The 16,417-nt window shown below is 34.7% G+C and overlaps 1 protein-coding gene across 1 annotated transcript in view; it reads left to right on the top strand.

The window, feature by feature from the left end:
* DNAH1 (dynein axonemal heavy chain 1) overlaps positions 1-16,417 on the top strand; it is a 691,978-nt gene that overhangs the window by 629,295 nt on the left and 46,266 nt on the right. The window contains exons 67-68 of the mRNA XM_053721084.1: positions 12,959-13,155; positions 14,639-14,783. Of these exons, the coding sequence (XP_053577059.1) occupies positions 12,959-13,155; positions 14,639-14,783 (342 nt within the window). The remainder of the gene's footprint in view (positions 1-12,958; positions 13,156-14,638; positions 14,784-16,417) is intronic.

Consider the following 16,417-nt stretch of genomic DNA (forward strand, 5'->3'; position numbering starts at 1 on the left):
TTGCTTCTTCTGAGGCTATTTTTGGGAGAAAGGTTTTGCAAGCCGTGGTGCCTTCCATCTAGGTGACCTGATTTGCTCCCTCCCATCATCCGTGTCCTAAAGCTTTGGTATTGGTTCCCACAAGTAAGGATGACGCCGTGGACCGGACACACCTATGTTGGAGAAAACAGAATTTATGCTTACCTGATAAATTACTTTCTCCAACGGTGTGTCCGGTCCACGGCCCGCCCTGGTTTTTTAATCAGGTCTGATGAATTATTTTCTCTAACTACAGTCACCACGGTTTCATATGATTTCTCCTATGCATATTCCTCCTTTACGTCGGTCGAATGACTGGGGTAGGCGGAGCCTAGGAGGGATCATGTGACCAGCTTTGCTGGGCTCTTTGCCATTTCCTGTTGGGGAAGAGAATATCCCACAAGTAAGGATGACGCCGTGGACCGGACACACCGTTGGAGAAAGTAATTTATCAGGTAAGCATAAATTCAGTTTTTTCCAAATTTTACAAATTTGACACTTTTGCTTCTTCGGAGGCTGTTTTTGGGAGAAAGGTTCTTCAGGCAGTGGTCCCTTCCGTATAAAGATCCTGCCTGTCCCTCCCGTCATCCGTGTACTTTAGCTTTGGTATTGGTATCCCAGAAGTAATGATGACCCGTGGACTGACTACACTTAACAGGAGAAAACATAATTTATGCTTACCTGATAAATTCCTTTCTCCTGTAGTGTAGACAGTCCACGGCCCGCCCTGTTTTTTATGGCAGGTCTAAATTTTTAAATTATACTCCAGTCACCACTGCACCCTATGGTTTCTCCTTTCTCGTTTGGTTCTCGGTCGAATGACTGGGTGTGACGTAGAGGGGAGGAGCTATATAGCAGCTCTGCTTGGGTGATCCTCTTGCACTTCCTGTTGGGGAGGAGTTAATATCCCAGAAGTAATGATGACCCGTGGACTGACTACACTACAGGAGAAAGGAATTTATCAGGTAAGCATAAATTATGTTTTTTTTTTCATGATTCAGATAGAGCATGCAATTGTAAGCAACTTTCCAATTTACTCCTATTATAATTTTTTTTTTCATTTTCTTGGTATCTTTATTTGAAAAGCAAGATTGTAAGTTTAGATGCCGCCCCATTTTTGATGAACAACCTGGGTTTTTCTTGCTGATTGGTGGATAAATTCAACAACCAATAAACAAGTGCTGTCCAGGGACTGAACCAAAACAATTGCTTAGATGCCTTCTTTTTCAAATAAAGATAGCAAGAGAATGAAGAAAAATGATAATAGGATTAAATTAGAAAGTTTATAATCGAACAGATATACTGCCAACAACAAATATGCAGTCAGATATCCAATAAGAGGAGCCAAAAAAGTAAATAAAAATAAATAATAAAAATAATAAATAATGGATAGGATATCTATATAAACACAAATAAAATGTTCAAATAAAATACCAATCATAGATGTGATCAGATATCAAATGAGGTACCTTAATATAACTAAAGATATCTAGTCAAAACAATATATATATATATATATATATATATATATATATATATATATATATATATATATATATATATATATCTAAAACAAAAGATGGTGAGATGTAAAAAATTACATATATAAGTTGTTATTAAATAAAAAATAAAATTAATATACTTAATGTGATGATATAAAATTAATATTTGCCAATTAATATCAATGAATGAAAGTCCAACAATAGAAAATAAAAAATATTAGAAAGTCTTATTCATCCAAAAAAGGCAACCAAAATTAATCAAAGTACAGGTTACGGCTATGTAGCAGTGTCCACACAATAATTTCCAGGCAGCTCCTCTGGAGTGTCGTGCCCTCTGTCTTTCCTGTTTTAAATTAGAAAGTTGCTTAAAATTGCATGCTCTATCTGAATCATGAAAGAAAATGTTTTGGGTTCAGTGTCCCTTTAAGAGAACATTCTGCATCCTTTTTATAATGTAATAAGCCACCCCACCACTACTGCAAGCACTGTAATTAGCCACTTAAGCCCAACTTGTCAACATCCCAGAGCACGTCAAACTTAAAGTTATTGCACACTTAGATGTTTCTTCATCCTACAGCACTCACTCTATATAAACAAACATCTACTCTAAACACCTACCCCAACCATGGGATTCCCAGAAAAGATACTATCCATGCAAATAAGCCTTCACCTTCAGCAAGAACAGACATCCACTGAAAGGAGCCCCCCACTACAAATACCAAATGACAATGTAGTCACTGACCTAAACCCATGTTCATTGCAGTCTTATTGTGATCTGTTTTTTTTAGTCTTGATTGATATCAACAATCTTCATCTCATGTTCTAATAATATTTTAGAAGACAGTATTAGTGTGTAGATTCTCAGTTTAGCCTGTTATCTATATATTTACTTTACAGTTATTAAAGGGACAGTCAAGTCCAAAAAAAACGTTCATGTTTCAAATAGACAAAACAATATAGAGTGTAGGAGCGCTGTAAGCTAAATAAGATAGTCTGGAGACCTTTTTACAATTTCACAAAAGTACATTTATTTAAAACATAAAAACATAATAAAAATATAATATTCCAGAAATATAGATATGAGACGTCTCCCTGAATTTAAAATAAGCAATATTTGGTTAGATAAAATACTTCTATAATCAGCTTTTTATGATCTTTCTAAGTGATTCCACCTTTCAAAATTTCTTTTTCTTTATTCCACCTTAATAGTTTATTGCCGCAGTTTTAGTGGCTTTATTTTCTCTCGATGTTACTATTTTCGATCAAAAAGTAACAATGTCTATCTTCATAAATCAGTTGTAATAATGTAATTCACTTGTTTTTGTAATGTCTCTTGGTATTATCTCTTATTGGTAAACTTGGCTGTAATAGGAATAGTTCAATAAATGTATAAGGACGCGCTTACCGGGTCTTCTGACACATCTGTGTCTGATGAATTCAATGTATTTCTTACCGGTATGTGTTTTATGCCTTTCCTCCTTGAATGGAGCAAGTATCGCTGCTATCGAAACCTAGACCACGCTCCTGCGTGTATGGGTCTCTTTTATTCTGCCGGCTTGAAGCAACTTTTACCCCTACAGTCTGGGTTCTGTGTTTTCCGGGCAGCCTCCTGAGACAGGTATTCGCAGTGCACGCCTCCAGCGTGTGTGTGAGAACTCGGACTTGGAATACAAACGGCCGTTTGTGTTAAACTCTCTTTCCCTCTACTTCTTTCAAAGTGGGGTAGTTTAAGTAGATGTCCAGTTCTTTCTATTGTAGAAAAAACGTCTACGCGTTTCGCCAGTAGTCTTTATCAAGACGGATGATGTTGGTTGTTACACCGGCATTTTAAAAAGCCCTCCTTACATTTTGATTGGTTGATAGGTGTTCTGTTCTGATAGGTGTCTTTTTTTATTATTTTAAAGGTGGATTTCTCAGATTTCTATAAGGTGGAATCTTTTTGCTTCTTTCTTTGTTACTTTGTATGAGCTTTAGATATCCCATGTTTGCGGCTTTTTTTAAAGGCGGAATATTTTTGTTTTTGCTTCTTTCTTTGTCATGTTATAGAATCTTTCTGTATTTGATATATTCGGCTCTTTCAACAATATCTGAATTTGGATTTCATAACATACGGTGGAATTATCATACCTTTACTTTATATCATGATTATAAATGCCTGTATTTGTTTCTATTATATTTGTTCCATGATTATAAATACCTATATTATTTTCTATTGTACTGAACTTTTTTGTATATGTCTGAAAAATCAACGATCTATATTTAAGGGATATTACACTTCTACTTTATTATTCTTAGCATGATTTTTAACATGTATGAATTTTTTTAGAAACAGAACCATTTTCTTCTTTTTGTTTTATTATTAACATGTGTTACACATTATTTCTTAATATTGCATATTTATTTCTATAGTAGTATATTATTTTCTGTGCTTCTCCACTCTTCATAATATGTTTTTATTTTCTTGTTTACTTGTTTGTCCCTTCATAGATAACTTCTTGTTCATAGAGTATAAAATATTTCAAGATCTTGGAGGGAAATATTTAATCTATAATATACTATCTTTTCATATATTCTACTATTGAATTTTGATCTATGACAAAAGAAACGGGGACAGATCTAATTCTGAGTTTAAACCCGCAGGGTAGAGGGTTTGCATGTTGTAAATTAGCTCTGCTTCTGTTCTTAGCAATTTTTCTTCAAAATTACCCCCTCTCCATTCAGGTTTGAGCTTTTTTATGCCCCAAAAAGCGAAGTTTTTCCGATTATTATTGTGGACTTCCCTAAAATGGGTGTATAGATGTGTTTCTAGGTTTCCTCTGTCTATGCATGACAAATGCTCGCGTATGCGTTCCCTTAGGGTCCTGGTGGTCTCCCCTATATATTGTAGATTACATGTGCATTGTATAATGTAAATGACACCCTTATCCTGACATCTTATGGTTTCTTTTATGTGATGAATTAAACCATTTTTATTGGATTTGATATTCTTACGCTTGCTACTGAATTTGCAAGACCTACAGCCGAAACAGGGGTAGAAACCAGCTAGTTTGTTGCCTAGTAAATCTTTTTCTAGTATGGGATTCGTTTTAGTATGTCTAAACTCACTGGGAGCTAGTATTTTTTTGAAATTTTTTGCTTTTTTAAAAATTATTTTTGGGTTATCTGTCATTTTTTCGCCTATAAGGGGATCTGTTTGGACTAAATGCCAGTGTTTTTTCAATATTTTTTGTAAAGTGTAATGATCACAATTGTAATCAGTTATTAATGCAACATTGAGTTTATTTTCCTTATCTTCTTTGTTATCCAATCTGTCAGAGTTTGTGTTTTTATATGTAAGTAGATTTTTTCTCTCTTTTTGATCTACCTGTTCTTTTGCCTTTCTTATTGTCTCTATATTGTATCCTCTGTCAGTAAATTTTTTCTCAAGTATCTCAATTTGTTCTAGATAATCTGACGTTTTTGTGCAATTACGCTTTATTCTAAGGTACTGGCCTTTAGGGATATTTTCCTTCCATTTATTTAAATGACAGCTATTGAAATGTATTAGGTTATTGGCGTCTACTTTTTTGAAATGAGTTTTAGTGATTATTTCCCTTTCTACAATCTCAATATCCAGATCTAGGAATGTTACTTTTTCTTTACTAGTGATATGTGTGAAATTAATTCCTATATCGTTATTGTTCATGTCTAAAATGAATTTGTCTAGCTCTATCGATGTCCCCTTCCATACAAAGATGATGTCATCAATGTACCTCTTATAGAGCACGAGATTTGCGCCGAGCTCATGTTGGGATATAAATTGTTCTTCCCATTTTCCCAAGAACAAATTTGCATAGCTCGGCGCAAATCTCGTGCCCATAGCGGTTCCTCTCGTTTGAAGATAGAATTTTTTATTAAAAGAAAAATAATTCTGGTTCAAAATAAAATCAACACCTTTGAGTATAAATTCTCTTTGTTCTTGATTTAGTGTTTTATCCCTAGTCATGTACATTTCTGCTGCTTTTGTACCTAGATGATGTTGAATGCTCGTGTATAAAGATGAAACATCGCATGTGCCAATCAGATAATTCTCTTTCCATTCTAGATTATTAAGGAGTTGTAATATGTCCGTGGTGTCTTTAAGGTAAGAAGGTAGAGTTTTTACATATTTTTGCAAGAAGTTGTCGATGTATTGTGATAAGTTTGCAGTTATAGACCCTATTCCGGATATTATGGGCCTACCAGGTGGATTGATGAGATCTTTGTGTAGTTTTGGCAGGTAGTAGAACACAGGTATTTTTGGGTATTTAGGACAGAGAAACTCAAATTCCTTTTTATGAATTATATTCTTACTTTGGGCTTCTTTTAGTATATTTGTTAATTTATTTTGAAATTTTTTTGTTGGATCCATTTTAATTTCTTTGTAGGTATCTGTATCTCCTAGGAGTCTATTAGCCTCATTGATATAACTTGTTGTGTTTAAAAGAACTATGCCTCCTCCCTTATCTGCCGCCTTAATTGTCAATTCCTTATCTTTTTGTAAGTTTTGTATTATTGTATTTTCTTTTCTGGACAAGTTTCTTGGTCTGTATTTATTATGTTTTAATTTTGCAATATCATTTTGTACTAATTTTTCGAAAAGCACGAGGTTTCTCCCTTTCTCATTAGTTGGGTAAAATTTTGATTTCAATTTGAAATTTGTATGTTTTATTTCTGGGGTTGTAGTTTCTGTGGTTATTGTGGTTATTTTATTTGAAGTTATTTGTCTTTCTATTGGGTTTTTTGCAAAGAACCTTTTTAAGGTTAATTTTCGAACAAATTGACTAATGTGTATATGTGTGTTGAATTTATTCATTTTGGCTGTAGGGGCGAAGCTTAGACCTAGTTGTAACACTTTTTCCTCTTCTTTTGTCAATGTTTTGCTGCTTAAATTAAAAATCCCTATTGAAGTATTTACTTTGTTTTCTTGACATTTTTCTGTTGTTGTTGATCTCCCTCCTCTTGTTCCTCTCTGTTTCTTTTTCTTAATGGTGGTGCTTTTAGTGCCAATTGATTTTGTGGTGTTTCTTGTTTTTTTGGGGGTAGCCCTAAAAAATGTTCCTCATTTGTTGGGGTGTTTTGATCCACTTTTAAATTCTCAAATCTATTATGTGTTACTAATTCATAATTGTGATTGGTGTTTTCCCTTGGTGTTTTTTCAGATGTGCGGTTTTTAAAATTACCCTTGTGATTTTCTCTGTGAGGATTTTCTCTTACGTGATTGTCATTTCTATAGTGATTGTCATTTCTATAGTGATAATTATAATCATTTCTATAGTTGTTGTGCTCGTTTTCACCTTTTTCCCTATCTTCCCCTCTGTATGTGTTTCTTTCTTTATATTTGTAGTAATCTTCATACTGTGTATAATTTCTATTTTGTGTGTTAAACCTTCTATCATAATTGTGATAATTTCTATATTCTCTTGATTGATAGTTGTTACGAGGGTAATTCCAATAGTTATAGTTATTCCTTTCTCTATCATAACAAAATTCAAACTATACACAAAGAAACTATGAAGACAGAAAAAACACGAATTATAAAGGTTTCAGATATGAAACAAGGTATAATGAAAGACAAAATTATGATAGAGAAAGGAATACTACAAAGTAAATACTTCAATATGGATTTTTAATTTAAGCAGCAAAACATTGACAAAAGAAGAGGAAAAAGTGTTACAACTAGGTCTAAGCTTCGCCCCTACAGCCAAAATGAATAAATTCAACACACATATACACATTAGTCAATGTGTTCGAAAATTAACCTTAAAAAGGTTCTTTGCAAAAAACCCAATAGAAAGACAAATAACTTCAAATAAAATAACCACAATAACCACAGAAACTACAACCCCAGAAATAAAACATACAAATTTCAAATTGAAATCAAAATTTTACCCAACTAATGAGAAAGGGAGAAACCTCGTGCTTTTCGAAAAATTAGTACAAAATGATATTGCAAAATTAAAACATAATAAATACAGACCAAGAAACTTGTCCAGAAAAGAAAATACAATAATACAAAACTTCCAAAAAGATAAGGAATTGACAATTAAGGCGGCAGATAAGGGAGGAGGCATAGTTCTTTTAAACACAACAAGTTATATCAATGAGGCTAATAGACTCCTAGGAGATACAGATACCTACAAAGAAATTAAAATGGATCCAACAAAAAAATTTCAAAATAAATTAACAAATATACTAAAAGAAGCCCAAAGTAAGAATATAATTCATAAAAAGGAATTTGAGTTTCTCTGTCCTAAATACCCAAAAATACCTGTGTTCTACTACCTGCCAAAACTACACAAAGATCTCATCAATCCACCTGGTAGGCCCATAATATCCGGAATAGGGTCTATAACTGCAAACTTATCACAATACATCGACAACTTCTTGCAAAAATATGTAAAAACTCTACCTTCTTACCTTAAAGACACCACGGACATATTACAACTCCTTAATAATCTAGAATGGAAAGAGAATTATCTGATTGGCACATGCGATGTTTCATCTTTATACACGAGCATTCAACATCATCTAGGTACAAAAGCAGCAGAAATGTACATGACTAGGGATAAAACACTAAATCAAGAACAAAGAGAATTTATACTCAAAGGTGTTGATTTTATTTTGAACCAGAATTATTTTTCTTTTAATAAAAAATTCTATCTTCAAACGAGAGGAACCGCTATGGGCACGAGATTTGCGCCGAGCTATGCAAATTTGTTCTTGGGAAAATGGGAAGAACAATTTATATCCCAACATGAGCTCGGCGCAAATCTCGTGCTCTATAAGAGGTACATTGATGACATCATCTTTGTATGGAAGGGGACATCGATAGAGCTAGACAAATTCATTTTAGACATGAACAATAACGATATAGGAATTAATTTCACACATATCACTAGTAAAGAAAAAGTAACATTCCTAGATCTGGATATTGAGATTGTAGAAAGGGAAATAATCACTAAAACTCATTTCAAAAAAGTAGACGCCAATAACCTAATACATTTCAATAGCTGTCATTTAAATAAATGGAAGGAAAATATCCCTAAAGGCCAGTACCTTAGAATAAAGCGTAATTGCACAAAAACGTCAGATTATCTAGAACAAATTGAGATACTTGAGAAAAAATTTACTGACAGAGGATACAATATAGAGACAATAAGAAAGGCAAAAGAACAGGTAGATCAAAAAGAGAGAAAAAATCTACTTACATATAAAAACACAAACTCTGACAGATTGGATAACAAAGAAGATAAGGAAAATAAACTCAATGTTGCATTAATAACTGATTACAATTGTGATCATTACACTTTACAAAAAATATTGAAAAAACACTGGCATTTAGTCCAAACAGATCCCCTTATAGGCGAAAAAATGACAGATAACCCAAAAATAATTTTTAAAAAAGCAAAAAATTTCAAAAAAATACTAGCTCCCAGTGAGTTTAGACATACTAAAACGAATCCCATACTAGAAAAAGATTTACTAGGCAACAAACTAGCTGGTTTCTACCCCTGTTTCGGCTGTAGGTCTTGCAAATTCAGTAGCAAGCGTAAGAATATCAAATCCAATAAAAATGGTTTAATTCATCACATAAAAGAAACCATAAGATGTCAGGATAAGGGTGTCATTTACATTATACAATGCACATGTAATCTACAATATATAGGGGAGACCACCAGGACCCTAAGGGAACGCATACGCGAGCATTTGTCATGCATAGACAGAGGAAACCTAGAAACACATCTATACACCCATTTTAGGGAAGTCCACAATAATAATCTGAAAAACTTCGCTTTTTGGGGCATAAAAAAGCTCAAACCTGAATGGAGAGGGGGTAATTTTGAAGAAAAATTGCTAAGAACAGAAGCAGAGCTAATTTACAACATGCAAACCCTCTACCCTGTGGGTTTAAACTCAGAATTAGATCTGTCCCCGTTTCTTTTGTCATAGATCAAAATTCAATAGTAGAATATATGAAAAGATAGTATATTATAGATTAAATATTTCCCTCCAAGATCTTGAAATATTTTATACTCTATGAACAAGAAGTTATCTATGAAGGGACAAACAAATAAACAAGAAAATAAAAACATATTATGAAGAGTGGAGAAGCACAGAAAATAATATACTACTATAGAAATAAATATGCAATTTTAAGAAATAATGTGTAACACATGTTAATAATAAAACAAAAAGAAGAAAATGGTTCTGTTTCTAAAAAAATTCATACATGTTAAAAATCATGCTAAGAATAATAAAGTAGAAGTGTAATATCCCTTAAATATAGATCGTTGATTTTTCAGACATATACAAAAAAGTTCAGTACAATAGAAAATAATATAGGTATTTATAATCATGGAACAAATATAATAGAAACAAATACAGGCATTTATAATCATGATATAAAGTAAAGGTATGATAATTCCACCGTATGTTATGAAATCCAAATTTAGATATTGTTGAAAGAGCCGAAAATATCAAATACAGAAAGATTCTATAACATGACAAAGAAAGAAGCAAAAACAAAAATATTCCGCCTTTAAAAAAAGCCGCAAACATGGGATATCTAAAGCTTATACAAAGTAACAAAGAAAGAAGCAAAAAGATTCCACCTTATAGAAATCTGAGAAATCCACCTTTAAAATAATAAAAAAGACACCTATCAGAACAGAACACCTATCAACCAATCAAAATGTAAGGAGGGCTTTTTAAAATGCCGGTGTAACAACCAACATCATCCGTCTTGATAAAGCCTACTGGCGAAACGCGTAGACGTTTTTTCTACAATAGAAAGAACTGGACATCTACTTAAACTACCCCACTTTGAAAGAAGTAGAGGGAAAGAGAGTTTAACACAAACGGCCGTTTGTATTCCAAGTCCGAGTTCTCACACACACGCTGGAGGCGTGCACCGCGAATACCTGTCTCAGGAGGCTGCCCGGAAAACACAGAACCCAGACTGTAGGGGTAAAAGTTGCTTCAAGCCGGCAGAATAAAAGAGACCCATACACGCAGGAGCGTGGTCTAGGTTTCGATAGCAGCGATATTTGCTCCATTCAAGGAGGAAAGGCAGAAAACACATACCGGTAAGAAATACATTGAATTCATCAGACACAGATGTGTCAGAAGACCCGGTAAGCCCGTCCTTATACATTTATTGAACTATTCCTATTACAGCCAAGTTTACTAATAAGAGAAAATACCAAGAGACATTACAAAAACAAGTGAATTACATTATTACAACTGATTTATGAAGATAGACATTGTTACTTTTTGATCGAAAATAGTAACATCGAGAGAAAATAAAGCCACTAAAACTGCGACAATAAACTATTAAGGTGGAATAAAGAAAAAGAAATTTTGAAAGGTGGAATCACTTAGAAAGATCATAAAAAGCTCATTATAGAAGTATTTTATCTAATCAAATATTGCTTATTTTAAATTCAGGGAGACGTCTCATATCTATATTTCTGGAATATTATATTTTTATTATGTTTTTATGTTTTAAATAAATGTACTTTTGTGAAATTGTAAAAAGGTCTCCAGACTATCTTATTTAGCTTATAGCGCTCCTACACTCTATATTGTTTTGTCACTTTGAAATTTTATTCGGTAATCATAGGGAAGATTACCTGTGAAGGAGCTTTAAAGGGACACTAAACCCAATATTTTTCTTTCATGATTCAGATAGAGCATGAGATTTTAAGCGCCTTTCTAATTTATTCCTATTATCAACTTTTCTTTGTTCTCATGCTATCTTGATTTGAAAAAGCAGTACTGTAAGCTTTAGAGCGGACCATTTTTTGTTCAGTACCTGGGTAGCACTTGCTGATTTGTGGCTAAATGTAGCAAACTAATCAGCAAGTGCTACCAAGGTGCTGAACTAAAAATGGGCCGGCTCCTAACCTTTCATTACTGCTTTTTCAAATCAAGATAGCAAGAGAACAAAGAAAAATTGATAATAGGAGTAAATTAGATAGTTGCTTAAAATTGTATGCTCTATCTGAATCATGAAATAAAAAAATTGGGGTTAGTATCCCTTTAAGATTAGATTCCAGGCGCAGTTTCTTGTATATCTATTTTTACATGTTTCAAATAGGGCATGTAATTTTTAACAACTTTTCAATTTACTTTTATCACCAATTTTGCTTTGTTCTCATGGTATTCTTAGTTGAAAGCTAAACCTAGGAGGTTCATATGCTAATTTCTTAGACCTTGAAGGCCGCCTCTAATCTAAATGCATTTTGATAGTTTTTCACCACTAGAGGGCATTAGTTCACGTGTTTCATATAGATAACATTAAGCTCATGCACGTGAATTTACCATGGAGACAGCTCTGATTGGCTAAAATGCAAGTCTGTCAAAAGAACTGAAATAAGGGGGCAGTCTGCTGAGGCTTAGATATAAGGTAATTACAGAGGTAAAACGTGTATTATTATAACTGTGTTGGTTATGAAAAACTGGGGAATTGGTAATTAAGGTATTATCTATGTTTTAAAACAACAAAAATTCTGGTGTTGACTGTCCCTTTAACCCTACACTAACTAGATGGTTTTGTGTGAATGATACATTGTAATGACTTTCAGGCAACATACAAATGAATGTAGCTTTGGGCTAGATAGACAAGACTCAACAATGTTCCTGTAAAGAGTTATTAAATAAAGGTATCTGAAACCCCCCAAAAATGTATTTTATGATTCAGATAAAGCATGTGATTATAAACAACTCTCTAATATACTTCAATAATACATTTTCTTAGTTCTCTTGGCATCTTTTGTTGAAAAACAGGGAAGTAAGCTCAGGCGCATGCATGTGTCTGGAGCACAATATGGCAGCAGTTTTGCAAGAATTGTATCCATTTGCAAGAGCACTAGATGGCAACACTATTTCCTGCCATATAATGCAACAGATCCCTACCTAGGTAGCTCTTCAACAAAGAATATCATGGTAACAAAGCAAATTTGATAACAGAAGTCAATTGGGAACTTTTCAAAAACCGTAAACTCTGTCTAAATCACAAAAGAACATTTTTGGGTTTTACATCCCTTTAATGTAGTACCTCAAGGTTTCAAAGATGCCAGCTGCCCTGAATTTGCAAGATTTCTTAATTTTCTTACTGACTTATTTTCTCTAAATTCTAATACATGTCTGAGAAACATTCACATCAGCTATAGACAGAGGTTCCAGCCCCTAGTCATATGTCATCTGACATTGTGGCACATATTTTTATGTAGGCAGTGTAGGGCTCACTATTTCTTAAGTTTCAGAACTTATTCTTTCTTAAAAAAATAAAAACATATTGTGATGAACAAACACTGCAGTGGAATTTAGCAGACGGTCACAGTATTTTCCTGCCTTTGTTAGACAGAGATGAAACGTTCCCCAAGGAACTTACAAAACAATCTTTTCTTTAACAGGAGGAATGGCGGTTCTTGCTATCAGGGGGGACAGTTTCCACATTGGCAGAGAATCCTTGTCCTGAGTGGCTGCCTGAGAGAGCTTGGAGAGATATCCAGGCCCTGAGTGGACTCAGCAACTTTAGTAACATCAAAGAACAAATTAAAAATAACAGCGAAGAGTACAGAAGGATCTGTGATAGTCCTGATCCACACAGGTGAGTGGTTCTGTGACCATGTGTGATGTGGAGATCCATAGTACGGCCTATTTTATGCAAAATTTAATACAAGCTCATTTTAGCTTAATATTGGCTTAAACATTTTGGCCAGTGGTCAGTAAAATCTTGGGAGAGAAATGGGATTGTATTTTTGGGGAATGCCTCCTCTTTTATAGATCAGAGGTAGACAGACGTTTTTGAGATGAGGTCTAAAGCTACCATGAAGTTTGCACTAAATGTTGCTTTATATTGTAATGAATTGTGACTTACTCGAAGCCATTTCTAGGTTGCAAACGTTTTTTTCAAAACAAGTTTACACATTTATTTAAAGCAACATTAAACAGAAGATTAAAACAACAATGGCAAGTGTCATACTTAATGTTAATGTCAATGTGGTTAACTTTTTCCTCTTTATTTAAAAGTAATCAAGTGATCTTAGGTACTGGGGGCTGCCATAACCATACCTAACATAGAATTGGATGGTAGATAAGAACCAAAAAGGCCCATCAAGTCTACCCATACCCAAGTATACGTAAGCTCATTTTTAGACCCTTTGTACCAGTGCAGAGGGACTTAATTAATGATGGTGCCTCAATGTTGTCTCAGGGTGTGCACGGTGGTGTGCATGCTTATACTTTGATATAAGCATTGCAGTCCCTAGTATCTTATAGTGCTTGGTTTTCTGCAGTTAGAGATTTTCTGTTAGACATTGATCTACCCTTTGGGCACAGCTGCTATAGATGGCCCTGCTTCCTGTAACCTAAGTTATGTCTCTTGAGCAGCACAGCTTTTATTTTAATATTCAGAACAGTGTTGCACCATGGAAGTCTTATGCTCATATAGGGCCTGATAGTCAAAACGTTGTAGGCATGGAGAGAAATTGACGCAAAATCTTTTGGGATAATTCTTTAGACCTTGTATTGTAATGTAGAAGTCTATGTTTCACATAACAAACTCTACATAGCAACATAAACATTTCTCAAAATAAAATTTGTGTTTCTAATATTTTTTTTAAGGGCCTCGCGTACCGACGAGACTTTGTAGTTTATTTGACTTGAGTGGCAACGTTTTGAATATCAGGCCTACAGATCTATGAATGAATGAATGACTGAACTGTTATGAGTTCATTTTAAAGAGTTTAGCAAACTAGTTATCAAGTTTATCATCATGTTTACTCTGATCTAAAACTGTTCATGAGATCCATATTCTTGTTTGATAATGCATAAGAAGCTAATATTTATCTTGCAATTCTTATGGCAAGTATGTAAATGTCTTTTTGTGATAATTAAAACAATTAACCCTAAGTTATCATACAAAAATGTTGTATGATCAACATAACGTGTGAGTGAGTTTGTTGTCTCTGTGTAAACCCTTTATATCTTTCACTGTAGGTGTAACACTGTGTGTGATGCTGTCACAGTGTGATGTGAGAATGTGTAGAGTTTGTTGGTTCAATGTGACCTTTGCATGTCCTCTTTCTCAGGGAGCCACTTCCTGGTCAGTGGGGACAAGCCTTGGATTCCTTCCAAAAGATGCTGGTTTTGCGATGTCTACGGAGGGACAAAGTGACAAATGCCATGCAGGACTATGTGTGTCAGCACCTGGGGCAGAAATTCATAGAGCCACAGGTATATTGGGGGAGGAACTACCTAAAAATGTGGGTGATCTGGGAAGAGGTACATGGGGTAATGATCAAACCTCAGATCTGACGCCGTCGCCTACAGTTCCTGGCAGTTACAGTATATGCCCATACCAGCCTTCAGATTAGACCTACAGCACATCAGCCATACGCAATATTACTTCTCATAATGGGCCTCAACAGTGTCCATTTTTTTTCCACATATATTTTACTGGTGCTGCAAGTTGTGAGCTTCTTACCGTAGAAACATAGGGGCCGATTTATCAAGGGCTGAATGACCCCTGATGCCCCATGTTTTTATGCGAGTCTTCAGTCTCGCCGAAAACAGCAGTTATAAAGCAGCAGTCTTTAAGACCGCTGCTCCTTAACTGGTCCGCTGCCTCTGAGGCTGCGGACATCAATCCACCCGGTCCTATACGATCGGGTTGATTGACACCCCCTGCATGTGGCCGATTGGCCTGCAAATCTGCAGGGGGCGGCATTGCACAAGCAGTTCACTAGAACTGTGTGTGCAATGTTAATTACCAACAGCGTATGCTGTCGGCATTCAGCGATGTCTGACGGACTCGATACGCTACAGAGTATCATGTCCACCAGTCTTTGATAAATCGGCCCCTAAGGGTCGGGTCTCATGTTCTTCACCCTTTACATGAATATCATTGTTGCTTCTGGGCTCCTTTATGAGAAGCAGTGGTGTGAAACGATATATAGGCAACAGCGCCAGAGGAGTGTGCACACAGGCTCACTATAGAGAATGATCACCTAACACGATAGTTCTAATAGAGTCTAGTGAAGAGCACAAATGAGGGCTAAATTGTGTGTGAAAATGTAGAAATGGGTTAAGAGAGTGAAACAGATATAATATATCATAACATATAAAAACAACACAGTTTTAAAATCACAGCGATGCACCACAATGTGGGGCACTAAAGATATAGAATGTACAGTTAAGTGGTTAAAAAACATAAAAAAACAATAAAAATTAGTGTACACTAAAAGGGGGCTCAAAGACCCAAAAATCAGCTGATAAAAAAAGGAGAAAAGCGTGAAAAATAGTAGTAAAAAGTCCTGTGGAAATAAAAGTCCAGAAAAAATATAAACCACAGTGGTACTTAATGTGGAAAAGTCCAGAACATAGCAAAAAAGAATAAAAAAGATTCCCAATGATGAGGAAGGTACCTGTTAAAAAACAAGAACAAACAAGCTGCACACAATCTATAAGGCTGATCTTTCTATGAAGAAGAAGGTAAAGTGCTCACCAAATACAATGGAAACTCGGGCTGGTAATTCAGGGGGTCGACGTGTTTTGGCCTTGGATAAGGCCTTTTTCAAGAAATTCCTTGTTTTTCTTGAAAAATAGATATTCCTATATATATCTATACCTATATATAAACATGTATACTGTATATATAGGTATAGATATATATTGTACCAAAATACCATCAGAAATATGTAGAAATAGTTATGTATGAATAAATAGAACATATTCTGCTATGTGAAGAACTTTGGAATGTGAAATATTACAATTTTCATGTCAGTTTAGCACACGTGAATATGCGATCGGGTTTGTGCGCGAGTTGGGTGTTTGGGTTTTTCCACATGAACGTGCACGCAATATTCTAA

Source organism: Bombina bombina, chromosome 7 (genome assembly GCF_027579735.1).
Source record: "Bombina bombina isolate aBomBom1 chromosome 7, aBomBom1.pri, whole genome shotgun sequence".
Classification (NCBI taxonomy): domain Eukaryota; kingdom Metazoa; phylum Chordata; class Amphibia; order Anura; family Bombinatoridae; genus Bombina; species Bombina bombina.